Raw genomic sequence first — 27,668 nt, 5'->3', positions numbered from 1 at the left:
TGTCTGTCTGTCTGTCTGTCTGTCTGTCTGTCTGTCTGTCTGTCTGTCTGTCTGTCTGTCTGTCTGTCTGTCTGTCTGTCTGTCTGTCTGTCTGTCTGTCTGTCTGTCTGTCTGTCTGTCTGTCTGTCTGTCTGTCTGTCTGTCTGTCTGTCTGTCTGTCTGTCTGTCTGTCTGTCTGTCTGTCTGTCTGTCTGTCTGTCTGTCTGTCTGTCTGTCTGTCTGTCTGTCTGTCTGTCTGTCTGTCTGTCTGTCTGTCTGTCTGTCTGTCTGTCTGTCTGTCTGTCTGTCTGTCTGTCTGTCTGTCTGTCTGTCTGTCTGTCTGTCTGTCTGTCTGTCTGTCTGTCTGTCTGTCTGTCTGTCTGTCTGTCTGTCTGTCTGTCTGTCTGTCTGTCTGTCTGTCTGTCTGTCTGTCTGTCTGTCTGTCTGTCTGTCTGTCTGTCTGTCTGTCTGTCTGTCTGTCTGTCTGTCTGTCTGTCTGTCTGTCTGTCTGTCTGTCTGTCTGTCTGTCTGTCTGTCTGTCTGTCTGTCTGTCTGTCTGTCTGTCTGTCTGTCTGTCTGTCTGTCTGTCTGTCTGTCTGTCTGTCTGTCTGTCTGTCTGTCTGTCTGTCTGTCTGTCTGTCTGTCTGTCTGTCTGTCTGTCTGTCTGTCTGTCTGTCTGTCTGTCTGTCTGTCTGTCTGTCTGTCTGTCTGTCTGTCTGTCTGTCTGTCTGTCTGTCTGTCTGTCTGTCTGTCTGTCTGTCTGTCTGTCTGTCTGTCTGTCTGTCTGTCTGTCTGTCTGTCTGTCTGTCTGTCTGTCTGTCTGTCTGTCTGTCTGTCTGTCTGTCTGTCTGTCTGTCTGTCTGTCTGTCTGTCTGTCTGTCTGTCTGTCTGTCTGTCTGTCTGTCTGTCTGTCTGTCTGTCTGTCTGTCTGTCTGTCTGTCTGTCTGTCTGTCTGTCTGTCTGTCTGTCTGTCTGTCTGTCTGTCTGTCTGTCTGTCTGTCTGTCTGTCTGTCTGTCTGTCTGTCTGTCTGTCTGTCTGTCTGTCTGTCTGTCTGTCTGTCTGTCTGTCTGTCTGTCTGTCTGTCTGTCTGTCTGTCTGTCTGTCTGTCTGTCTGTCTGTCTGTCTGTCTGTCTGTCTGTCTGTCTGTCTGTCTGTCTGTCTGTCTGTCTGTCTGTCTGTCTGTCTGTCTGTCTGTCTGTCTGTCTGTCTGTCTGTCTGTCTGTCTGTCTGTCTGTCTGTCTGTCTGTCTGTCTGTCTGTCTGTCTGTCTGTCTGTCTGTCTGTCTGTCTGTCTGTCTGTCTGTCTGTCTGTCTGTCTGTCTGTCTGTCTGTCTGTCTGTCTGTCTGTCTGTCTGTCTGTCTGTCTGTCTGTCTGTCTGTCTGTCTGTCTGTCTGTCTGTCTGTCTGTCTGTCTGTCTGTCTGTCTGTCTGTCTGTCTGTCTGTCTGTCTGTCTGTCTGTCTGTCTGTCTGTCTGTCTGTCTGTCTGTCTGTCTGTCTGTCTGTCTGTCTGTCTGTCTGTCTGTCTGTCTGTCTGTCTGTCTGTCTGTCTGTCTGTCTGTCTGTCTGTCTGTCTGTCTGTCTGTCTGTCTGTCTGTCTGTCTGTCTGTCTGTCTGTCTGTCTGTCTGTCTGTCTGTCTGTCTGTCTGTCTGTCTGTCTGTCTGTCTGTCTGTCTGTCTGTCTGTCTGTCTGTCTGTCTGTCTGTCTGTCTGTCTGTCTGTCTGTCTGTCTGTCTGTCTGTCTGTCTGTCTGTCTGTCTGTCTGTCTGTCTGTCTGTCTGTCTGTCTGTCTGTCTGTCTGTCTGTCTGTCTGTCTGTCTGTCTGTCTGTCTGTCTGTCTGTCTGTCTGTCTGTCTGTCTGTCTGTCTGTCTGTCTGTCTGTCTGTCTGTCTGTCTGTCTGTCTGTCTGTCTGTCTGTCTGTCTGTCTGTCTGTCTGTCTGTCTGTCTGTCTGTCTGTCTGTCTGTCTGTCTGTCTGTCTGTCTGTCTGTCTGTCTGTCTGTCTGTCTGTCTGTCTGTCTGTCTGTCTGTCTGTCTGTCTGTCTGTCTGTCTGTCTGTCTGTCTGTCTGTCTGTCTGTCTGTCTGTCTGTCTGTCTGTCTGTCTGTCTGTCTGTCTGTCTGTCTGTCTGTCTGTCTGTCTGTCTGTCTGTCTGTCTGTCTGTCTGTCTGTCTGTCTGTCTGTCTGTCTGTCTGTCTGTCTGTCTGTCTGTCTGTCTGTCTGTCTGTCTGTCTGTCTGTCTGTCTGTCTGTCTGTCTGTCTGTCTGTCTGTCTGTCTGTCTGTCTGTCTGTCTGTCTGTCTGTCTGTCTGTCTGTCTGTCTGTCTGTCTGTCTGTCTGTCTGTCTGTCTGTCTGTCTGTCTGTCTGTCTGTCTGTCTGTCTGTCTGTCTGTCTGTCTGTCTGTCTGTCTGTCTGTCTGTCTGTCTGTCTGTCTGTCTGTCTGTCTGTCTGTCTGTCTGTCTGTCTGTCTGTCTGTCTGTCTGTCTGTCTGTCTGTCTGTCTGTCTGTCTGTCTGTCTGTCTGTCTGTCTGTCTGTCTGTCTGTCTGTCTGTCTGTCTGTCTGTCTGTCTGTCTGTCTGTCTGTCTGTCTGTCTGTCTGTCTGTCTGTCTGTCTGTCTGTCTGTCTGTCTGTCTGTCTGTCTGTCTGTCTGTCTGTCTGTCTGTCTGTCTGTCTGTCTGTCTGTCTGTCTGTCTGTCTGTCTGTCTGTCTGTCTGTCTGTCTGTCTGTCTGTCTGTCTGTCTGTCTGTCTGTCTGTCTGTCTGTCTGTCTGTCTGTCTGTCTGTCTGTCTGTCTGTCTGTCTGTCTGTCTGTCTGTCTGTCTGTCTGTCTGTCTGTCTGTCTGTCTGTCTGTCTGTCTGTCTGTCTGTCTGTCTGTCTGTCTGTCTGTCTGTCTGTCTGTCTGTCTGTCTGTCTGTCTGTCTGTCTGTCTGTCTGTCTGTCTGTCTGTCTGTCTGTCTGTCTGTCTGTCTGTCTGTCTGTCTGTCTGTCTGTCTGTCTGTCTGTCTGTCTGTCTGTCTGTCTGTCTGTCTGTCTGTCTGTCTGTCTGTCTGTCTGTCTGTCTGTCTGTCTGTCTGTCTGTCTGTCTGTCTGTCTGTCTGTCTGTCTGTCTGTCTGTCTGTCTGTCTGTCTGTCTGTCTGTCTGTCTGTCTGTCTGTCTGTCTGTCTGTCTGTCTGTCTGTCTGTCTGTCTGTCTGTCTGTCTGTCTGTCTGTCTGTCTGTCTGTCTGTCTGTCTGTCTGTCTGTCTGTCTGTCTGTCTGTCTGTCTGTCTGTCTGTCTGTCTGTCTGTCTGTCTGTCTGTCTGTCTGTCTGTCTGTCTGTCTGTCTGTCTGTCTGTCTGTCTGTCTGTCTGTCTGTCTGTCTGTCTGTCTGTCTGTCTGTCTGTCTGTCTGTCTGTCTGTCTGTCTGTCTGTCTGTCTGTCTGTCTGTCTGTCTGTCTGTCTGTCTGTCTGTCTGTCTGTCTGTCTGTCTGTCTGTCTGTCTGTCTGTCTGTCTGTCTGTCTGTCTGTCTGTCTGTCTGTCTGTCTGTCTGTCTGTCTGTCTGTCTGTCTGTCTGTCTGTCTGTCTGTCTGTCTGTCTGTCTGTCTGTCTGTCTGTCTGTCTGTCTGTCTGTCTGTCTGTCTGTCTGTCTGTCTGTCTGTCTGTCTGTCTGTCTGTCTGTCTGTCTGTCTGTCTGTCTGTCTGTCTGTCTGTCTGTCTGTCTGTCTGTCTGTCTGTCTGTCTGTCTGTCTGTCTGTCTGTCTGTCTGTCTGTCTGTCTGTCTGTCTGTCTGTCTGTCTGTCTGTCTGTCTGTCTGTCTGTCTGTCTGTCTGTCTGTCTGTCTGTCTGTCTGTCTGTCTGTCTGTCTGTCTGTCTGTCTGTCTGTCTGTCTGTCTGTCTGTCTGTCTGTCTGTCTGTCTGTCTGTCTGTCTGTCTGTCTGTCTGTCTGTCTGTCTGTCTGTCTGTCTGTCTGTCTGTCTGTCTGTCTGTCTGTCTGTCTGTCTGTCTGTCTGTCTGTCTGTCTGTCTGTCTGTCTGTCTGTCTGTCTGTCTGTCTGTCTGTCTGTCTGTCTGTCTGTCTGTCTGTCTGTCTGTCTGTCTGTCTGTCTGTCTGTCTGTCTGTCTGTCTGTCTGTCTGTCTGTCTGTCTGTCTGTCTGTCTGTCTGTCTGTCTGTCTGTCTGTCTGTCTGTCTGTCTGTCTGTCTGTCTGTCTGTCTGTCTGTCTGTCTGTCTGTCTGTCTGTCTGTCTGTCTGTCTGTCTGTCTGTCTGTCTGTCTGTCTGTCTGTCTGTCTGTCTGTCTGTCTGTCTGTCTGTCTGTCTGTCTGTCTGTCTGTCTGTCTGTCTGTCTGTCTGTCTGTCTGTCTGTCTGTCTGTCTGTCTGTCTGTCTGTCTGTCTGTCTGTCTGTCTGTCTGTCTGTCTGTCTGTCTGTCTGTCTGTCTGTCTGTCTGTCTGGCTGTCTGTCTGTCTGTCTGTCTGTCTGTCTGTCTGTCTGTCTGTCTGTCTGTCTGTCTGTCTGTCTGTCTGTCTGTCTGTCTGTCTGTCTGTCTGTCTGTCTGTCTGTCTGTCTGTCTGTCTGTCTGTCTGTCTGTCTGTCTGTCTGTCTGTCTGTCTGTCTGTCTGTCTGTCTGTCTGTCTGTCTGTCTGTCTGTCTGTCTGTCTGTCTGTCTGTCTGTCTGTCTGTCTGTCTGTCTGTCTGTCTGTCTGTCTGTCTGTCTGTCTGTCTGTCTGTCTGTCTGTCTGTCTGTCTGTCTGTCTGTCTGTCTGTCTGTCTGTCTGTCTGTCTGTCTGTCTGTCTGTCTGTCTGTCTGTCTGTCTGTCTGTCTGTCTGTCTGTCTGTCTGTCTGTCTGTCTGTCTGTCTGTCTGTCTGTCTGTCTGTCTGTCTGTCTGTCTGTCTGTCTGTCTGTCTGTCTGTCTGTCTGTCTGTCTGTCTGTCTGTCTGTCTGTCTGTCTGTCTGTCTGTCTGTCTGTCTGTCTGTCTGTCTGTCTGTCTGTCTGTCTGTCTGTCTGTCTGTCTGTCTGTCTGTCTGTCTGTCTGTCTGTCTGTCTGTCTGTCTGTCTGTCTGTCTGTCTGTCTGTCTGTCTGTCTGTCTGTCTGTCTGTCTGTCTGTCTGTCTGTCTGTCTGTCTGTCTGTCTGTCTGTCTGTCTGTCTGTCTGTCTGTCTGTCTGTCTGTCTGTCTGTCTGTCTGTCTGTCTGTCTGTCTGTCTGTCTGTCTGTCTGTCTGTCTGTCTGTCTGTCTGTCTGTCTGTCTGTCTGTCTGTCTGTCTGTCTGTCTGTCTGTCTGTCTGTCTTGTCTCTTGGCGTAGGGAAGTGACGACCCCACCGCCCGCTGGTAGGTCACACTACCAGTGCAGTCAGTCTATGGCTGATCCGCCATGCCTTTACACAAGACCACTTCGGTGTAGGAGGCGAGCACTGTCCGTAGACAAACGCACCCGGTTTCTACAGCGATGTGGCAAGGCACAGGGGAAGTGCCTCAAAGGGCGCACGCCAGGATCCGTACAGTGGCGTATGGCCAATCTCCTGCAACCTCTGCTTTCTGCCGGTCGTATCGGCCATCCGGTCCACCGGCACTGGGAGGCCGAGGTCGAGAGAGTGGATCCGCACCTGCGCAACTGCCTATCCACTTAAATATATTCACGCGCAGATGACTCTTGCATGTTACCTGGTCTTCGAGCGCAAGCCCTGCGGCGATGGAGAGCCGATGGTGGGGGGAGGATCGGTGTGTCCAAACCTTAATTGGCATCTGCACGTAGGCGGTTGTCTGGTGATGGTCGTTCTGGGTCCCGATCGAGGCGGGGGACAGGTTCGGCAGCTCAGACGATGACAAAGCAGCCCTATTCAGGGAGCGCTCTGCTTTCCCCAATCCGGGGAGGGGCCTAGAAAAGGTGGCCTAAAAATAGCCCGTCTCATCCTCAAAGCAGATGGCAAACCGCGGTCATCTGTTCACCATCTTAATGCGGTCGAAAAATGAAACCTAAATAAAAAATAAAAGATCTTATAATAGGAACGTGGAACGTTCGTACTTTATTAGACAATGACATAAACTTATGTCCGGAGAGAAAGACGGCTCTAATCGCGAGAGAATTGGCCAATTATAACATAGATATAGCCGCAATAAGCGAAACCCATCTTAGTGACTCGGGAGAGCTTTGCGAACAACTGGGAGGCTACACCTATTACTGGAGCGGGAAGCCAAGTACTGAGAGAGCAGCTAGTGGAGTCGGGTTTGCCGTAAAGAATCAGCTGGCAAAAACACTCAAAGAACTACCGAAAGGCATAAATGACAGAATTATAACACTTAGACTTCAGTTGTCGTCAAAGAAGTACCTACATCTCATAAGTATATATGCCCCCACGCTGCCCTCTCCAAAAGAAGAAAAAATCAAATTCTACAGCGAGCTGAATCAAGTCCTGACTAAGATACCATCCACAGATAAGATAATTTTGTTCGGAGACTTTAACGCACGAGTTGGTAACGATTTCGGTGCTTGGGGTGGGGTTCTTGGTCGTCACGGTGTTGGTAAATGCAACGCCAATGGCCTCGATCTTCTCACTCTCTGTGCCGAATTTGATCTTACAATTACTAACACCTGTTACCGATTGCCAGAAAAGCTCAAGACCACGTGGATGCATCCAAGATCTAAGCACTGGCACCTCTTAGACTATGTCATAGTACGCAAGAGAGACCTCAGTGAAGTACTTATCACTCGAGTAATGAGGGGTGCTCAGGGCTGGACCGATCATCGGCTAGTCCGATCAAAACTACGTTTCCACTTAAGAGCACCACGTCGAGCACCTCACAAGATCCCGGCAAAAATAGACTGTGAAAAACTTGTTCGCGACCCACATTTAAGTCAAGAGCTAGATGATGCATTCTGCACCAGTATGCCGGAGATAAAAGAGGGCATGTCTATTGATGAGGAGTGGCGTTTATACGCTGAGAACCTTCACACCTGTGCCTCACGAGTTATTGGGAAACCAGAAAAGAAAAATCAAGATTGGTTTGATGATTCCGAAGTGGAAATCAAGAAGCTCGTTGAGGACCACAGACGTACCCTTCTTTCGTCAGATGTCTCTGAGCGGAGAACTGCTAATCGTAGCCTAAAAGTAAAAGTGCGTGCTCTCAAAGATAAATGGTGGGTAGACAAAGCCAATGAGATCCAGCGTTATGCTGATACAAATCAGACTGGTAGATTTTTTGAGGGTCTCAAAGCTATTTTCGGCCCAAGATCTAAGAGAGTAGCTCCAATTTTCAACAAGGACAAGACTCAACGGCTTACTGAACAGAAAGATGTTCTTGCCCGATGGGCAGAGCATTTTAATGACGTTCTTAACCCTAGTGCACAGACAGCTGACTTGTTGTTTATAGATTCCCTCGAAAGTTTACCGGTACTTGAAGACCTGGCAGAACCACCATCCTTTGATGACTTTATGAAGGCACTGGATAGGCTGAGAAATCACAAGGCACCTGGGGTAGATGGTTTGCCGTCTGAATTATACAAATACAGCGGCCCTCATGTCAAAAACAGGTTATTCCAACTTATCCTGAAAATATGGGAGAGTGAAGTAGTTCCGCAAGATTGGAGAAATGCCTCCATCTGTAAATTGTACAAAGGCAAAGGCGACATCGCTGATTGCAGCTCGTACAGAGGTATCTCTCTTCTCTCAGTAGCTGGGAAAATCTTATCCCATATTATAAACACCCGTCTATCCCAACACGCCGAAACCATACTTTCCGAGACCCAGTATGGTTTCCGGCCAGGCCGAGGTACGGTGGATGCTATCTTTGTCGTAAGGCAAATCCAAGAAAAGAGCCTGGAACAATACCGTCCTCTTTATATGTGCTTTGTAGATCTGGAGAAAGCCTTTGACAGAGTCCCGCGTGAAGCCCTGTGGATAGTGCTAAAGAAAATTGGCTGTCCTGGAAAGTTGTTAAACTTGATACGTCAGTTTCATGACAATATGGCGGTTAAAGTTCGACATGAAAATGACTTTTCAGACCAAATACCAGTAACCAGTGGCGTGAAACAGGGCTGTGTCTTGGCTCCCACTCTGTTTTCTCTATACTTTGCCTTTGTCATGCGGGATGTGGTCAGAACTTGCAATAGTCAAATTGAAATTAGCTCCAGAACAGACAAGAGCATATTCGATCTATCCCGTTTCAGAGCTAAGAGACAAGTTTCCAGGCTCTCTGTTCTAGACGTTTTATATGCCGATGATGTTTGCCTTATGGCCGACTCAATAGAGTCTCTTCAAGCCTATGTGGACTCCTTACACACGTCGTGCCGCAGGTTTGGTCTGGTTATAAGCACCAGCAAAACTCAGGTTTTAAAGCAACCTGCTCGTGGTTGTCTTGCTGACCAATCCGCTATCAACTTGGATGGCTCTGCATTGGAGGAAGTCCCATACTTCAAATACTTAGGCAGCAGACTAAAGCACGACAACACACTAGAATCAGAAATACCAGCCCGAATAGCAGGTGCTGCAGCGGCCTTTGGCAAACTTCAATCCCGTGTCTGGAATTCACACGACCTCAAATTGCAAACTAAAATATTAGTGTACAAAGCGATTGTCCTGCCCACATTATTGTACGCTTCAGAGACCTGGTGCTGCTATAAAGCAGATATCAAGAAGTTAGACACATTTCACCTCAAATGTCTAAGATCCATATTGCGCATTTAGTGGCAGGACCGAATTTCAAACACCGAAGTATTGCGTCGTACAGGTATGTCTGGAATTGAAGCTCTCATAATGAAAAGTCAACTGAGATGGAGCGGTCACGTCCTACGCATGCCCGATAGCAGACTACCGAAGGCAGTCTTCTATTCTGAGCTTTCAAACGGAAAGCGAAAACAAGGCGGGCAATACCTTCGCTATAAAGACGTGCTCAAACGCAATCTTGTGGCTTGTCATATACCAACTGAGAGTTGGGAGAGTCTGGCACGTCAAAGACCGGAATGGCGTCGAACCATTCACAAAAGTGTCGACCGTTTTGAATCTGCGCGTCTAGAAGACCTTGATGCGAAACGCCAAGTACGGAAGACTAGGCCAAAACCCTCCTACATTTACACATACGATTCGACTGGCCAACTATACTGTGCATCTTGCAACCGAGTCTTCAAATCTAAATTCGGTTTCGCTAGCCATATTAGAGCCCACCAGCGTAATTTATAGGAGTCGCCGTCACCGGATACGGTGTGGACGACATCATCATCATCATCGTCTGTCTGTCTGTCTGTCTGTCTGTCTGTCTGTCTGTCTGTCTGTCTGTCTGTCTGTCTGTCTCCACAGCACTCACCTGGCTTATGATATAAACGGGTAATTTGTTCGAACTATATATATTTCTTTAAAAATTAAAGAAAGTTGATCTGTTCGAAGCTATACTTGAGCGATTATAAATGCAACTTGAGCAGTTTTTTAACACTTTGAGCAATATTGATAAATGAATATTTTTCAACGAGTTTTCTGATTTTTAATTAAATAATTTAAGGTGAGCAATTTAAAAGGACAACGTAGTTGAATTGAGCAATTGAAAATCTGTCGATTAGTATTTTTTTTATTACAAATATCATTATTTTGCAGGCTGGGGTGGGGTAGGTGGTGGTGGAGTGCAAGAATCATATACAAAACGTGGAGTGTGTATTTATTAATCAATATCAGTGATTAAAGAAAAATGTTTTATCTATGCCATTAATCTAGTTTGTTTGACAACATTTGACAACATCAAAACAAAAATGTAAAATCAAAGATGTATGCAACATAAATATTTATTTTTATATTTATACGTTTTTACTTAAAAGCGTAAAACAATGAACACTTTTAAAAACAAAATTAATTATGAAAGTCCATGTGACTCGGATAATGATTGGACTTCTTCAGAAGATTCAAAATATTCTGACTCGGAAAGGTTACGCTAACCTTTTAATTGATTTTGTGTACAAAAAGTTTTTAAATATTTTTAGTTATTTTAATATCTATTTATTTTTATTTTAGTTCGGTTCCAGAATGGGATTCCGATATCGGTGAGGATGGAGAACTTGTATATATGAAAATTAAAAGTATTACTAAACTGGTTGACGATTCTAAAACACCGCTATTAGAAAATTGCGAGGCTTTTAAATTAAGAAGCGATTTTATGAGATCGTCTACTAGACGTTCCACTAAAGGTATTCTTTTATTTTAGTAGCTGTTAATGTATGTTGTGGCTTCTTGAGTTATGTTTGTGTTAAATAAAAATAAAATATAAGTGAAATATATTTTTTGTAAAAAGTTGTTCAATGTAACGAAGAAAATTTATATCTACACTATACTACTGTTACTTTTAGAATACTTATTTTTTATGTAATTTTAAAGTAAAATATTAAATTTAACCACACTGATCATTCTCCTTCGTGTCTTTTCTATCCCACGTGACATTGGCGAATTCGACAGTGCCCCCTGGCACAACCGAAAGCCATTAAGTCCAAGAATAATAATATTAAATTTAAAAGTTATATTTAATTAGTTTTAAAGTCCCACGATGTTCTTAAAACAAAGATATGAGAGTCACTAATAAAACGATTTAATTTAAATTCAAATTATGTAGGAATTTAATTATAGTATATTTGCGACTTCAAACTAAGGTAGCCAAGATTATTTATAGTTTTAAATAAAAATAGTATTTAAGAATAATTCTATTCTTAAATATCCTTGATTCAATGACTGTGATGAATGTTAGATTCAATGATTGAATGAATGTTAGAGTATAACGGGACTGACAATCTCTGCCTTGCTGAAAAATGCTCCTAAATTAAAATAGAAAAGCTTATTTTAAATTTTTTCATATTTATAGGAAGAATTTTTAAAGTGTTAAAAAAACGAAAAGTGATTAATAAAGAAAATGGAAAGGAGAAAAAAAAAGAATTTGAAGACAATAACAAATTTGTCATTATACAGGTACATCTTATTATGCACTCATTACAATATTTTATGAATACTAATAATTTTAATTACTTAAGATCAACAACCAAAGTATGCTTAAAAAAATATTTAAATACTTGGCTTTCACATTAAATGTTTAATTGTCTTTATTTATTTTTTGCATCGCATTTGGATAAAGAAAAGGTGAAAGAATGTATTAAAAGTAACTTATTAAAAGTATTTGTATAGTTTATATTTCTGCACTTATGTTATGTTTAATAACCATTATATGTACTCTTTGCAGGTCAGCAAAAGTATGATATTCAGTAGTGAAAAAAATTGTCAGATTGAAAAGCTTTTCGGCATCAGTTTAGAAACACACAATGATGGTAAAACATTGGTTGTATCTGATTTTTTGCCTGAATCAAAGGCCATATACACTCCAAAAGTTAAAACAGGATTTTACTTGCAAAAAATAAATGGAATAGAGGTCACATCTTACAATATTAACAATATCCTTCAAAGAGTTGTTGAGGATGTTGATAATCCTAAACTGACTTTTCAAGTCGTGACGGAAGGTTACAATTTAGATATAGAAAAGTTATTGACTTCGAAGTGCGCTCCTGAAAATTCTCTCACTCAAATGTTAAAGGATGCAATGTGCTCTGTACTTTATATATGCTGCAATGATGTTGAGTATCAGAGTAATGATGACAAAGGTGTACTTTATTGTTTTCCGAGACCATTTAATCAGAACTTTTTATATAACACTAGAGGTGCTTATTTAACACTTAATCATTTGGCACCTAAATCATTAGGTACTAGTGAGCCCACTATATCATCTGTATTACACAAGAATCAACTCATAAATATTACATATGCATCTCATTACAGTGATTTGCTCTTAGTTGCAATACCATGCGGTGATATTGATGTTTTTGCTGCTAAAAGAATCATTGTTGAAATCGTTCGGTTACTAGAATTTTTGTATGGCTCATTGAAAACTTGCTTTACGAAACCTAATAATGTCGACAAGTTGGATAGTCTATTTTCACGAATTTTCGTAACATTATTAAATGAAAGTATTAATAAAAATAATGATAGTCAAAGTAGAGTGTATGGGAGTTCACATTTTGAAGATTTATTGGCTGCTCATGCAATGTCATTACCATTGGAGGTCAAACTTCAAGTGGACGATGCCATTACAGAGTTGGAAGCAGCTGATTATCGAGAATGGGTGGGTAATTATATATTTTTATGACTATGCAAATGCATTTGTAAATACTATGTTATTATGAAAACATAAAGAAGAATGAAAATATTTTTAGTTAAAATTACAACAATATCAACCCGGATTAGAGTAGCGTGGTGGATTAAACTCTGATCCTTCTCCTACTTGGAGAAAGAGGCCTATGCCCAGTACTGGCATATTTCAGGCTTAATCGTATCGTATTATCATCATGAAAAAAAAAATAATAATAAACTTGTATTATTAAACTAATTCTAATTTTTTTAATATACTTTTTCAGATTGATGATGTTGAAAATTTTCAAAGATTATACACAGTATTAGGAGCCTGTTTATATTATTCAGGACATTTATTAAGTTCACATCTGCAAGATGAGGATTTAAAAGAAGTAAATGCATGCACCTAATGGATAATTATTTACATATTAAAGGAGACGGTCAATAATTGAAATAAGAACCCAACATTCATAAATGTTAACACAATGACATGTAGGTAGTGAGAGGATTGAGAGATTACATCTAATACTTACTGATCGTGAACTTAATTTTAATAATTTAATTAATAAATAAATATTTACAACATACACACATGGTCATCTGTTCCTAAAGTAAGCAACTTAATGCTTGTGTTATAGGTTAACAGCCTACTGGTATAGCTACATTTTTTTTTAAAACATACATATAAATGATATATATAATACCCAGACACGGGGTGGGAATAGAACCCTCAACCCCTGGAGCAGAAAGCAGAGTCACTACAACTTGCGCCAACAGGCTAGTCAAATTAAGTGAATCATTACGAACCTATACCCTTTTTACAAAATGGTTCTTCTAAATATTTTTAACCGACTTCCAAAAAAGGAGGAGGTTCTCAATTCGACTGTATTTTTTTTCTCTCATTGGTCAAATAACAAGCGTGTACCGTTTAAAATGAAATTACGACATTTCGTTGGTTAAGTAAATGAGCGCACGGAAATTTAAAAATTATAAACATTTGAACGATAAAAACGGAACATTCCGCCCACCAAAATACCAATGGGATTTTCCCGAAATTTGATTGAAAAACGGTGATAAATTAAACTACGTTTGACTTACGATACTAATCTTAAAATTAAGAAACTAAACTACGATTTTTAAGAAAATTGTTATTCGGTTGGCAGAGGGCACAATTTAACTAAAGGTCTCTTGATTATGTGATCTCTAGTTTTTAAAGTAGCTACTCGAATCACTCCATCAGGCCCAGGGTGTAAGGAAACTACTCGTCCTAATGCCCATTGGAGTGGAGGTCGATTATCATCCTTAATAAGCACGATCGAATTTACGGTTAATTGTTTTGAGTCTTTAGTCCATTTTGCCCGCTGAGTTAACGCGTGTAGATATTCGTGTTTCCAACGTTTCCAAAATTGCTGTTGGAACGATTGAATCAGTTGCCATCGGCTTAGACGATTAAGATTAACATTAGAGTAATCTGGATCGGGAACCGCCGTAAGAGGTTCCAGCGTCAAGAAATGACCAGGTGTAAGAACGTTCAAGTCGTTAGGGTCAGAGCTTAATGGACACAGGGGTCTAGAGTTTAAAATCGATTCGATTTGAGTGAAGAGCGTGGTAAGCTCTTCAAAGGTTAGAGTCTGATCACCAACAATCCGATATAAATGACTTTTCGCGGCTTTTACTTGAATTTCCCATACTCCACCGAAGTGTGGAGAAGATGGGGGGTTACGTTTAAATGCAATCCGTTCTGAGTTCGTTGCTTGCTCCATGCATGATGCGAGTTGCGAGGCTGCACCGACGAAGTTTGTGCCGCAATCTGAATGTATGACGTTACAACGGCCCCGACGGGAGACAAAACGACGCAACGCAGCGATGAAACCGTCAGTCGATAAAGTGGACACTACTTCAAGGTGAGCAGCTTTGGTGCTCAGACAGACGAATAAACATAAGTAAGCCTTATCGATTTTAGCACCGCGATGGATACCCAGTTTGATCCGGAAGGGACCCGCAAAATCCACCCCAACTTGAGAGAAAGCTTTTGCCTGGTTGACGCGGAAGGCGGGAAGGTCGCTCATAAACGGTTGCAATGGTTGAGGACGGAGACGATAGCATCGTATACACTTCGAGAGGTGTTGACGCACGGCACGCTTAGCCGCCAGAATCCAGAACTGCTGTAAGATCAGGTAGTGCGTGGTGTTCAGACCGGGATGAAGATTCTTCCGATGAATGGATTCGATTACTGCTGTGGTGAGCACACATTTCCTGGGCAGCAATGCCGGGTGCTTGTGTTCGAATTCAAGACCAGAGCGAGCCAGCCGTCCGCCCACCCTGAGAATACCTTGATCATCCAGGAAAGGATTTAGCTTACGGAAGTTGCGAGGCAACTGTTTTCGCAACCTCAGATTTGATATAACGTCAAAGAAAAAACGGTTCTGGAAATGTTTGACGATCATCAGGAGAGCACGATGACATTCAACGTCCGTCACGACAAGACTCTCAGGTCGTGGACCATCAACGCACGAGTTAACGCGAAATCTACGGATATACGCTAAGATCCGACAAATTTTATCCAGGGATGAATACTTCTCGAACAGGTGATCAATTATGGACGTTTTCGAAGTGGTCTCGGTTTCATTAGCGATGAGAACGGTACTACGTTGTTCGGGAATTACAACGTCCTCCTGCGTCTGACATTTAGATATGTCTGTTGGCCATTCAGACGGCGGTTGAGAGAGCCACTCGGGGCCCGCCCACCACAGCGTGTTGGTTAATAGTTCCGTTGGCAGCTGTCCTCGAGAGCAAATGTCAGCTGAATTGGTCGCAGAAGGCACATGCCTCCAACATTCGGTAGGAACTGTGTCCTGAATGTGACTGACACGATTTGCGACAAAAGTTACCCATCGCGAAGAAGGGGACCGCAGCCAAGCTAAGGTAACGGTGGAATCGCTCCAAAGATAAGTGTTGTGGATGGGAATCCGCAATGTCTCCTTGACGAATTTCATAAGGTCAGCAAGTAGAACCGCAGCACAAAGTTCCAGCCGTGGCAGCGACTGCCTCTTCAAAGGCGCGACGCGAGCTCGTGCACAAACAAGGAAGAGGCGAATGGAACCGTCAGATTCGGTGACACGTAGATAAATGACGGCGCCGTACGCAAGTTCAGAGCTGTCACAGAACCCATGCAGTTGATACGATTGAGCGCCTTCGATAACGAACCCGCGAGGAACCTTAAGTTCTCTGATTTGTGGAAGTTGTTGAGAAAAGTTGTTCCATTGTGCAACAATTTCCGGTGGGGGAGTATCATCCCACGAAACGCCGAGGATCCAAAGTTTTTGGATCAAGCACTTGGCTTGAATTATTAGAGGCGACAGAAATCCCAAAGGATCGAAGACCCTGGCTACCTCACTCAGAATCGTTCGCTTGGTACAAGGTTGATTTGACGGTTGGACGTTAAAAACACATGAGTCTGAGCCAGGCTCCCATTTCAGCCCAAGAACTTTCACGGTTGTGTCTTCGGCTTGGTTAAAAGTAATAGCTTCCGAAAGACACGCTTCTGAGGGAAGGTCACTTAGAAGCTCAGGTCGATTGCTCACCCATTTGCGTAGCTCAAAGCGCCCGCGAGTGAGAAGAGCGATGACTTGCGATTTGATATCGCAGGCATCCTCCAGCGTTGAACTTCCGGTTACGATATCATCGATATAAATATCGGAAGTTAAAACGGCTTTAGCCTTAGGGTAATGATGACCCTCGTCATTGGCCAGCTGCTGGATGGTGCGACATGCAAGAAACGGGGAAGAAGATACTCCGTAGGTGACGGTATTTAAAATGTATTCTTGGAGAGGCTCATCTGGGTGAGCCCGCCAGAAAATGCGCTGGTACTCACGGTGATGAGGTGCTACGTTAATTTGGCGGTACATTTGGCGCACATCCGCCATAAAGACGACTTTGTGTTCCCGGTAATGGAGAAGAATCTCCACGATGTTGGATTGCAGCTTTGGACCTACAAGTTGCGAATCGTTAAGCGATTTTGAATTCGCGTCCTTAGCCGAGGCGTCGAACACCACGCGGAGTTTCGTCGTGGAGCTGTCGGGACGCAAGACGCAGTGGTGCGGTATGTAGTACTTACCTAAGCCCATGTGCTTAGCAGGTACCAGAGTCATGTGACCACTTTCGATGTAGTCAGTCATGAAATCGGTGTACTGTTGTTTTAACGATTGATCACGAGACAACCGCTTCTCAATGGCATGGAAGCGCCGTAAGGCTATCGCTCGAGACCCTTCAAAAAGAGGCTCCGAGTTGTTCTTGAAAGGAAGAACTACATGATACCTTCCGGTCTCGTCACGGTAGTGGTTATTAGTGAAAATATTTTCACAAACTTGCTCATCTGGGGTTAATCGAGAAGATTGTGGAACGTTATCGATTTCCCAGAAACGTTGAACTATTTTATTTAAGCTCTCATCCATGCTAGGAGGTGCTAATCCCATCAAACATGAAGGAGAGGATGCGAGTCGCGACTTCCCTAGGAGAAGCCACCCGAAAACTGAATTCAATGCTTGAGGTCGAGACCCGTTACCCTTCAAACGCTGCTCGAGCAACGATTCAGCGAAAACGTCGGCATTTAACAAGACGTCGATTGGACCAGGGATGTCAAAACCAGGATCTGCTAACGGTAATGTCTTGACATCATTCCATCCATCTGTATTGAGTCTTGCGATGGGTTGATCTCCGCAGATGTTCGGTATGACGAGCATCTCGAGATGAAATTTAACGTTGTCATTAGTGCCGAGGTCGCACGTCACGACACCATTGACTGAGGCAGGAGCACCCCCCAAGCCATGTACCTCGGCGCAGACAGCTCTAGGCTTGAGCCCAAGTCGCTTAGCGGCGTGTGCTGTCAAGAAATTATTTTGACTACCCGTGTCAAACAACGCTCGGAATGTATGAAATTCACCACTTGTGTCACGAATTTGAACCATGGCAGTGGCCAGTAACACGGTCGTGTTCGCGGACGGGTTAGATGAGGTAAAAGATTTCTTAGCAACTAGAGCTACCGATTGTGAATGATCGCGCGCGGTGTTAGGGTCGTTCCCCACTTGGTCTCGATGTAGTAGAGTGTGATGTTTACGATGACATTTTCGACACGAAAATATCGATGTGCACTCTCGCACCGAGTGAGACGAGTTGAGACAATTGTAGCACCATTTCCGTTCGCCAGCTACAGCCATGCGCTCGTCCCCGGATTTAGACAAGAAATCTTTACAAGCCGTTATGTGGTGTTCTGCACTGCAGTATGAACACTTACGAATAAGTTTGGAGGTTGTCGCAACACGAGTTGGTTTGCTCTCTTGTTTGTCACCAACCTTCTTCTTAGGCATGTCGGCGGTGGGGGCGACAAGCGAATGCGTGACGGTAGGTCGCTTCGATTTTTGAAAGGCACCTGATGCTTCCTTGCTAATTTGTGAAGTTTTAGTAGTAACGGCGGAGAAGTGCGTGTCGCGTATCAGCGCTTCACTCTTAGAGTGTAAAAACGCCCTTATATGTTGATATTGTGGCAGCTCGATGTCGATGTGCCTTTCCTCAAACTCGCGTCTAAGTTTAGTATCTAGTTTTGACAAAATATTGTAACAAAGCACGAAGTCCCAGTGCTCGGTAGGTAACTTCAACTTTTTCAAAATAGTCAAGTTTTCATCTATTGTATTTAAAGCATGTCGGAAATCTTGAGCGTGTGAAGTTTTGAAATTTACTTCCAAAATATCGCGCCAGCACGCAAATGCCAATTCACGTTTATCCTCATAGCGGGACTTGAGAGCATCATATGCACTTATATAATGTTCACCAGCGACCGGAAACGTTCTAATTAACGATAACGCATCACCCCGCAACACCGACACCAAATAATGAAATTTCTCGATATCACTTAGAATTGTTGATTGATGAATCAACGCATCATAAGTCGCGATAAATTCAGGCCATTCCTTGATAGCACCAGAAAATACCGGAAGTGAAATTTTCGGTAAGCGCATATTGCTCTGCGCACCCATGAACGAATCACGCCTCGCATTATTTAATTCTTGCGACGAACCCTGTTGATATTTACGTTGAATTGCAACGACCCGAAAGTACATTTCATCGAAATTCTCCTGGATCTCGGTATCTACATCATCGGCTTCCTCGTTTAAAAGGTCCAAAATGATGAAGTGTGCCTCTTGAAAACTATCCGCGATGTTTTTTATTTCCTGACAATATGAAAGAAATAACTCGGTCTGTGATGCATCGGTTTCGATTAACTTCCCCACCTCGAGAGCCTTCGTAATACGATTATACGCGATCGTTCGTTTACGTCGCAAACTAGGCAAATTACTAACAGTATAATTCGTCTCGGTACACCGTTTGAATCCAGGTTTAGATTTACGTCGTGCTAGGTAAGACATCGTTAACGATTAAAACAATAAACAATTTTCACTGAATTCAAAACGCCTTTTATTAAAACTAAACGGTTATTGAGAATATTATACTATATTAGCTGAGCCTGCAACTTCGTTAAGGTGGAGAAAAAAAAAAATAATAATAATATTTTAGTTTGGAAAATTACCAAATAAATAAATAAATTTCTAAAGTAAAAATAGCCTAAGTTATTCCTTATTACATTAATTATCTACCAGTGAAAATCCCATTAAAATCGGTCCAGCCGTTTAAGAGATTTCCAATTTTATTTATTTATATAGATTATTTAAATAACAACACTCACGCTATCCGTGGTCGTAGGTAAGCAACAACCATCGATGGTCGTAGTTAAAGCGACTAAATTAACTATAATATTGAACACCTTACACAAGGTTATTAACTAAAATGAACCTTATTACAACTCAGAACGGTTTGCTATATATATTAGAAATAAAATTATTTTTTATAAACTGATAATAAGTATAAGTTTTATTTTTACTTTATATATGTAGTTAACGTTAATATCAATACAATGCAACAAGATATTTTACTTATAATGTTAAAGTTAAAATGAAGTTATTTATAAAATTTATTTATTACGGTATGTTGGGCGATCGACGTAACTAGTCGTGTAGTATTCAACTTAACACAGAAATTAAGGTACGATATCATTTGCAATATTGTTATTGCAAATGGTAAAAACGGTAAATAATTTTGTGTCAATTGATAATAAACGACTCGATGTTCTAGGTAGGTATATTTTAACAGAGATCGCGATCGGTTAGAACGGTAAGTAAGCGGTAAGAAAAAATTAAATTTTTGACGGTAGATATATGTGGGCGTTAGCGGACAGAATGGAACAAAGAATTTTTTCGTAATTGTTAAATATTTTTACGTTATGGTATGTTTATGATTTATGTAAGTACAATAAACGATAGAAAAATGTTATTTTCGTTACAATCACGAACTTAAACTGGTATTTTGGCTGACCGAATATATCCAAAAGTCCCGGGTTTCGGCACCAAAAAGATGTACGCAAATGAATACGGTTCGCTTAAATGATGATGAAATATCTATGCGTACAATCTGGATCAAGTATGAATATATACTCGCCGGTAATTAACGGTACACGCTTAGAATATAGACCAAGGGATATGCACAAGCACAACTCACCTTGCGCAGCAGGAACGGAAGACGGAGTGGTTCTCGTTGGCTTTGTTGCGACTAAAAGGATCTATGCTGGCCAGCCACGGTTATCTGCATTAATCGTCCACAAATCATGCCACACACAAACTTTCGCAAGATGCAGTATTCGGAACAGTGAAGCTTTTTTTGGTTTCAACGGAAGCAATGGCGACGCGTACGGTTAGACGACAGGTGTTCTTGTTCTTGGCCGCCGCGGGCGCTGCTTTCTTTGGGAGGTTGGCTTGCGCATGCGCGCCGGTGATCCGGGCGCTCTCATTGGTCAAATAACAAGCGTGTACCGTTTAAAATGAAATTACGACATTTCGTTGGTTAAGTAAATGAGCGCACGGAAATTTAAAAATTATAAACATTTGAACGATAAAAACGGAACAAGTGCAATGCCTCTCTTACCACTAATAGTTATACTTAACGTGGGCCTCCGACTTGGCATCGAAAGAGAAAGTGGGGCGAGAATAGTGCTTTCCACCTCATCAAAATCGGGGTCAATTATTGTGGAATTTACCTTATCAAAATTGGGGTCAACCATTGTTGCGTTTGCCCCTTCAGACGAGTCGTCATAATTAAAATACTCCAAGTCGGAACAGCGGTGATCACTATCTACCGTTGCGTCGTAGTAGGCATCACAGTATGTCGAACTAGAAAAATCATCTACGGGTGACAGGTGACTATACTCCTCACTGGATATCGGGCTGTAAGTAAACATGTTAATGTCACTGGAAAATGCTTTAGTAACATTCAGCGGTGTTGATGAATCTTCGATGTCTTCGTCGGCAGCGGCGGCGAAACGAGCGGTACACATCGAGAAATTGCCCGAAGGCTGGGCGGCCACAGCAGGAGTCGGCGGTCGCTGCTCCAACAGCCGTTCGAACATCCGCTCGAACGCTTCGGTTTGCAAGCGTTGCGCGGCGGCCATAATGCTAGCCACGCCAGACGCCGTCATTTTATCCTCTTCATGGTCGTCCACGTTTTCTCCCGCGTCGCCGTACACACTTTGTCGGCGAGATTGTCGCCGTGTTCGTGACATGATTATTCTTCCGATGTAGCAATGGAAAACACCGTCGGTTCAGGCCTCTAGTTGGGCGCCAATTTGTAGTCGATAAAAATCAAACCACAAAAATGTTTTGTATAATAATGTTTTTTATAGTTTTATTGACAAAGAATCATCATAATAATAATAATTCGACAATCGACAGTTCCTTTCTTTTTAAATATAATTTTTTTAATATTCAAAATTGACAGTTCATAGATAACGAGCCGGTAACCTCCGTGGTCTCTGGCGAGCTTGCGGTGTCGCTCGTGTTGCCCGCGTTACAGTTACACCTATCACGTACTAAACTACAAAAGTACAAACTATACAGCGAATGGAATTATTATGTACTAGTTGTACGTAGTACATAATAATTCCATGATACAGCGCCTAATTTATTTTATTAAAAGGCAACTGTAAATTCTTTTGTCAAAAATTGTACTTCAATTTTGAAAATCAAAAGTTAATTTAAAATGACTGAAAACGAAACGCCAAAGCAATTACTATTTATAATATAATTACATTTACAACAAGAATGAATTTAACATAGTACATACGACGAAAAGTTTAAAATTGGATTGGAAATGATGAATATTTAACTGTAGAATAGTATTAATAATTCCTGCAAATTTAGAGCTACTTTATTTTGATATCGACCAAGAATCATATAATAGAAGTGATTTACAATATGAACTTATCCAACTATAATGAAATCGATTTTCCAAGCTCCACGTGTACTTTTACGAGAGAAACAAGCAATTTGCAAAACTCGGAAGAACCGTATTGCCATGTTCACATTGTATGCCTTTGTTACTAACTGAATAATTTATTTTACCTTCTTTACTTTTAGTACGTTACGATGAATTTTAATACGCATGTATTTTTCATTTTAGAATTCAATTTTAAAATTAAAAGATAGTACAAAACAGCTATTAAATTTGTTGGAAGAGATTCAAACAAAAGTTCATTCAAAAAATTATGCCCAAGATCATAATTTGCAATTAAATGTAAAAAACGATTTGAGATACAATGTGACTAACGTATGAATTTTTTTTTTATTTTTTTAACTGATTATCTAGGTAAATAGCGCTGAATACTGAACATTTTATTTCTTTTGTCGTTTGCACAAGATGAGTTTAATAAACCTTGTTAAAAATAAAATAGTCCAATAATTTTGGTAAAATTGTTGTTTTATCGGTTAGGACGAGAATTTGAGTAGCGAAGAATTTGTAAATGAAGCATTGAGTGAATTAAAAAATCACGCTCAGAAGTTAGACGACATTTACATTAAGGTGATCTTTCTTTTATGTTAAGAATAAACTTTTCTATATTAAAATATAATTTAGACGTTAACATAACAATTAGGAACTTGCATTAGATTTTATTTAGCCGAGTGACCTAGTGGATACGGATAGAAGGTACCTAATGGTCGCCAGTTCAAATGCGGGACTGTTAAATTTTTAAGAGATAAGGTCGGGTTAAAAATTTAAGTCATATTTGGCGGTGAAGGAAAATATCGAAAGAAAACCTGCGTTGTTCTGTACAATTTTTGATACCTGTACGACTGTACGTTTAGGTAGGTACTAACCATCACTGAAGCATCGTGTTTTCTACTTTTATTCGGTATATAAAAAAACCTAGCAGCTCTCTTGGGGTGTTTAAAAACTGATACTGATATAGTATAGCTAGGTATAATTTGCCGATACCATTTAGGTCCGATTCACATTACAGGATCTCAGTTCGTTCTCGGTCCAATCTCGATCCGGTATACTAGAAACAATAGATAGATTTGCTAGAGTGTGATTTGATCGGAACTTAATTAGTAGGGATAATATGAAACTATGAACACACTCATTGTTTTTTTGTTTAACAAAATTTTGCCGGATCGAGATCGTACCGAAAACGAAATAAGATAAAGCACTGTCATGTGGATCGGGCCTATTTCTTCTAGCCGTTGTGATAGTATTATAAACTAATTTTGATTATTCTCAATTATTAATTTGTTAATTAATCAAAATTGCCCTTTTTAGGAGGATGACGATTGCTCCGTATACAAAAGACTAACTAGAAAATGCCATTGCCTAAATAATTCTGTGTAATCTGTAGATTTTATAATACATTTCAATGAAGATTCAAAGTTTAACACTAATAATTTCGGTGAAATTATTAAAAATATGCGCATATTAAAGAAGTTTCTTTACATGGGTGGTATTAATACTAAAAATGCCTTGATGTTTTTAAATGAAGTGAGTTGATGCAAACACTGAACTTTAACTGAGGTAGGGCACAGCAGGAATTTCCTGCTCAAAATATGGAGCAGCCCGACTGGGATAGTACCTCGACCTTACAGAAGATCACAGCAAAATAATATTGTCTTCAAGCAGTATTGTGTTCCTGTTGGTGAGTAAGGTGACCAGAGCTCCTGGGGGGATTGGGGATTGGGTCGGCAACGCGCTTGCGATGCTTCTGGTGTTGCAGGCGTCTATAAGCTACGGTAATCGCTTACCATCAGGTGAGCCCTACGCTTGTTTGCCGACCTAGTAACATAAAAAAAAAACAAGTTTATGTTTACAAGTCCCACAGGATCCCTGTTTGAAACACAATAGTTTACAATAACTTCCCATACAATCGTTTTTTATTTGGAATTTTCAGCATGGGTAACTTTTTTTATTTGTTGCACATCTTTCAGAGCGTGCAAATATATTACATCTTACAAAGTTACTTGTAGGTATAGTAAAATTACAAACTTGTCTTTAGGTACAAGTTTGTAATAATTTTACCAATTTTTAGGGTCTAACGGATTCTCAGCACTCTGAAAAAGTAGAGATTACTTTAGGTTGTACTCAAGCAGATATTTGTAACATTTTTGATGAGGATTCTATTGTAGTCACATGTATTTCGTGGCCTTGTAAATATCAATATTATGGAAACTACGTCACACAGGTGAATTTATAATTAATTTCTTACGACTGGTATTTCCTTAAATATGACTTCTCTGTGGCTATATCGTAAGATACCTATTTTTATCTTTTAGAATTTAGCAGCTAGCTTCTTACATAAGCTTGCTGAAATAGAAGAAGGAAGAAGATATTTAAATTACACATCGAAAATTACAAATGATATAAAAAAAGTTTTAAGGAAAAAATCTTCATATCTAGAAATTGACATTATCGACTCATTAAATGGTGTGCTGAATTCTCTTAAACCAACTTTCGCTAAAGACTTGGTTGTATCATGCTTCGGCAAATGTGTATACGAAGGTAATAATAAGAAGAAATATATTTCAAGAGCTCAAAATACTTTGAGTTCATGCGGAAACTATATTGAAATTCAGCGAAAGGAGTCATATCATAAAATTAAAAGAGCAAAAATTATACCAGTGTACACTATATAAGCTTTATTAAAATTTGTGTCAATTGCTTTTTTTTTCATGTAGGTATGACTAGTCAATTACTACAAGTACTAAACTGGTATTCTATCACATATTTATAAAGATAAGTATTTTAGGAGTTGGAATGAGAACAATAAAAGATTTAATGAACAATCGCCAATATATGACTCTTGATGAAGTTATAACACATCTCGATATATTAAAAAAATATAGCAGTTTTGAATCCGGTAAAAAGGAACTGACACTTCAATTGCCAGCTTTATTAGTCACTTTTAAACTCATGCTAATGGAATATGATAATAGTGAAATAAATATAATAATCACTAATACTTTAAATAACATAGTGTCAAAAAACCTAATAAAAGCAGAAAAACCAGGCACATCTAAATGTTGGGCTATTGCTGATGCAGCTACAGAGGTATTCAATCGCGTTCATAAAATGTATATTAGAAATATGATTCTTAAAATTTATATTGATATTTATTTAAGCCTGTGAAAACAAAGAATGTGGTGTGTCAAATTCCTCAACGAAAGACATACAAAAAAGACACACAATCCAAAAATTGGACTAGGTGTTTCGCCAAATAAATATTGTCAATTATCAAAAAAAAAGAGGTATGTTAAATGAAAATATACATTCATGAAACTATTATATGTCCATAATTGTTCCTGAACTTTACATTTCGTTTTTAGAATGGGAATCATCGATGTTGATTAACAGATCAAAAAAATATAATGGTAATTTTTCATAGTTTACATTTTTGTAATTTATATTCTTTGACGTGTCAAATAATTTTTATATTCTTATTTTAGATTTAACAAAGTCAATGATTATAGTACCTATTGAAAATAAAAAATAATCTATTAATATACGATTTATATTTCTTTTCACAAATGTATATCAGCTATACTTTGATAACATAGCAAAATCCAGTATATAAATTTTTTTATAAATGCATAATAAAACACCTATAAAGTATTTATAACAATAACAATAATAAAACAATGGTTTTATAGTTAATCCGTGTTAATTTTCACACTTCTCACTTCACTTTCTTAAATCTCCGAGAGACTAAATCCAATTTACATAAATAACTAGATTTTTCGATAATCACATTGGTTAAGTTTTATATTGTTATAGAATACTAAAGGAATTAGACAACTTCTTTAGAATAATAAATATGCATTTTATCTGCTTCTAGTCTAAGCTTACTAATATCAATTAAAACACCAAGTCTTACCCAAAATAATTTTATGAGAGCACACCACAACATAAAAAGATGTAAATAAAGCTGCATTTATAATATAAACAAATTCCAATTTTATATAACATTATAATAATTTATTTACTGTATAAAAATAATAAAACATGGTATAATTGAGATCTTAGAGTTATTACAAAAAAAAAAATAATACTTGCATATATTAGTCAAAATTTCTATGATCATAAGTTTCATATTTTTGTGGAGTTCTTTTATAATATCCAATGTTTCTCTTACTTAAAGGGTTTGGCGTATTAGGCTTGAATAACATGGCCAGCAATATGTAAAAACCACCAATTATTTTACTTATGAAATCTAAAAATCCTAAAAACATAGGCGTGGAATTTTTTACTAAAATAGAAATTTCCCTGACTAAAGCTAAAATAAAGTTACCTAGAAAGTTTATAAAAGCAGTGCTACCAGTGAAAATTGCAATAACAAATGCAAATAAAAATGTTATGAATTCCTTTGCATTTTTTATGGAGAACGCATCTTGAACATTTTTAGCTATTTCAGCATATGTATCACTGAGTGATGATACATTACTAATTTGTTTCGTAGTATTGTTACTTTTGGATTTTTCTATCGCTCCTGTCAATATTGGCTCTAACTCTAAAAATGCGTCAGTTATGTGTCTTACACATTTCAATATGACAATAATTTCAAATTGTCTAAATCTAATGGTTTTTATTTGAAACCAAAAAGCGCCAAATGGTTGATTATCTATTTCTGTCCAAAGACAAATACCAGAATTATGTCCCAAAACTTCGGAATCTGAGATGCCAATCCAATGAGAGCTTGGATGCACAACCTGAAGTTTGTGTTGAGCTTCTTGTAAATCCTTCTTCAACTCAACTTCTGCTTGACTAATTAATACGACGTCCCGATATCCAATACGTTCATCAACAAGTCGTCTTTCAAGATAACGACCCAAGAATATTCGCGATTTTAACAAATCTTTTACATAATTTCGCACACTGGCCGTTTGCACGTCTTCATAACTGTCCAACTGAGACGAAGTATTTGAATAATTTGATGAATTTAATGAAGTATTTACCTTTGAGACGCTCATATTTAATTTTAATTAATATAAAAAAACAAGAATGTTTAAATAATACGTAAATAGGACTATAGGACTGACTCACTGAGATGTCTCAGGTTCATTGTCAATGTCAACCAAAGAGTATAATGTCAACATTATTTTGACTTGTTGTTGTTGTCATTGGCCGCGTTCCACTAGGTAACCGCAACGACCGCAAATCCCTTTCTATCGTTTCACCTAAGGTCTATTCGCAATTACATTGCGCCCGATCCGCCGACAAAGATAAGTGGGTCAGTGTTAGCTTTCATCAAAACGTGGCGGGAATTTCGAAAAAACAACTGTCAATGTCAAATTGTAAATGTTATCTCTTATTCAATTCGGCAAAAACCTAACGATACATTAGGTATCTAAATTCAAAGTATTACTATTTGAAACATTGTTCATATTATCCAAATTTGAATTATAACCACACACAGTATTGTTCTCATTATCAACATTAATTGTAACTGTCTGTCTGTCTGTCTGTCTGTCTGTCTGTCTGTCTGTCTGTCTGTCTGTCTGTCTGTCTGTCTGTCTGTCTGTCTGTCTGTCTGTCTGTCTGTCTGTCTGTCTGTCTGTCTGTCTGTCTGTCTGTCTGTCTGTCTGTCTGTCTGTCTGTCTGTCTGTCTGTCTGTCTGTCTGTCTGTCTGTCTGTCTGTCTGTCTGTCTGTCTGTCTGTCTGTCTGTCTGTCTGTCTGTCTGTCTGTCTGTCTGTCTGTCTGTCTGTCTGTCTGTCTGTCTGTCTGTCTGTCTGTCTGTCTGTCTGTCTGTCTGTCTGTCTGTCTGTCTGTCTGTCTGTCTGTCTGTCTGTCTGTCTGTCTGTCTGTCTGTCTGTCTGTCTGTCTGTCTGTCTGTCTGTCTGTCTGTCTGTCTGTCTGTCTGTCTGTCTGTCTGTCTGTCTGTCTGTCTGTCTGTCTGTCTGTCTGTCTGTCTGTCTGTCTGTCTGTCTGTCTGTCTGTCTGTCTGTCTGTCTGTCTGTCTGTCTGTCTGTCTGTCTGTCTGTCTGTCTGTCTGTCTGTCTGTCTGTCTGTCTGTCTGTCTGTCTGTCTGTCTGTCTGTCTGTCTGTCTGTCTGTCTGTCTGTCTGTCTGTCTGTCTGTCTGTCTGTCTGTCTGTCTGTCTGTCTGTCTGTCTGTCTGTCTGTCTGTCTGTCTGTCTGTCTGTCT

General features: G+C 40.7%; 3 protein-coding genes and 2 long non-coding RNA genes across 5 annotated transcripts in view; 2 read left to right on the top strand and 3 right to left on the bottom strand.

Annotated features, from left to right (window-relative positions):
• The first annotated feature begins 9,665 nt into the window (after positions 1 to 9,665).
• Positions 9,666 to 12,511, top strand: LOC123658687 (protein inturned-like). Its single transcript, XM_045594041.1, has 6 exons — positions 9,666 to 9,864; positions 9,951 to 10,123; positions 10,557 to 10,579; positions 10,800 to 10,892; positions 11,161 to 12,093; positions 12,386 to 12,511. The coding sequence occupies exons 1-6, from the start codon at positions 9,767 to 9,769 to the stop codon at positions 12,509 to 12,511; spliced, it is 1,446 nt and encodes a 481-aa protein (XP_045449997.1). The 5' UTR covers positions 9,666 to 9,766.
• Positions 12,512 to 13,249: 738 nt separating this feature from the next.
• Positions 13,250 to 18,523, bottom strand: LOC123658686. The gene has a single exon (XM_045594040.1). It carries the CDS (start codon positions 18,521 to 18,523, stop codon positions 13,250 to 13,252), a length of 5,274 nt encoding a protein of 1,757 aa, XP_045449996.1.
• A 6,033-nt stretch (positions 18,524 to 24,556) lies between these two features.
• LOC123658584 lies at positions 24,557 to 25,030 on the top strand. Its single transcript, XR_006743914.1, has 2 exons — positions 24,557 to 24,775; positions 24,854 to 25,030. It is a non-coding gene; the product is annotated as an uncharacterized LOC123658584 (long non-coding RNA).
• A 450-nt stretch (positions 25,031 to 25,480) lies between these two features.
• On the bottom strand, positions 25,481 to 26,562 carry LOC123658581. The gene has a single exon (XM_045593956.1). The coding sequence runs from the start codon at positions 26,492 to 26,494 to the stop codon at positions 25,586 to 25,588; it is 909 nt and encodes a 302-aa protein (XP_045449912.1). The 5' UTR covers positions 26,495 to 26,562; the 3' UTR covers positions 25,481 to 25,585.
• The window catches only part of LOC123658586, a 32,453-nt gene continuing 30,265 nt past the window's right edge, over positions 25,481 to 27,668 (bottom strand). The window contains exon 4 of the long non-coding RNA XR_006743916.1: positions 25,481 to 25,509. This is a non-coding gene — a long non-coding RNA (uncharacterized LOC123658586). The remainder of the gene's footprint in view (positions 25,510 to 27,668) is intronic.

The sequence above is a fragment of the Melitaea cinxia genome, chromosome 12 (genome assembly GCF_905220565.1).
Source record: "Melitaea cinxia chromosome 12, ilMelCinx1.1, whole genome shotgun sequence".
Taxonomy (NCBI): domain Eukaryota; kingdom Metazoa; phylum Arthropoda; class Insecta; order Lepidoptera; family Nymphalidae; genus Melitaea; species Melitaea cinxia.
Note: the sequence above shows the minus strand (reverse complement) of the source record. Positions and strands in the feature narration are given on the sequence as shown.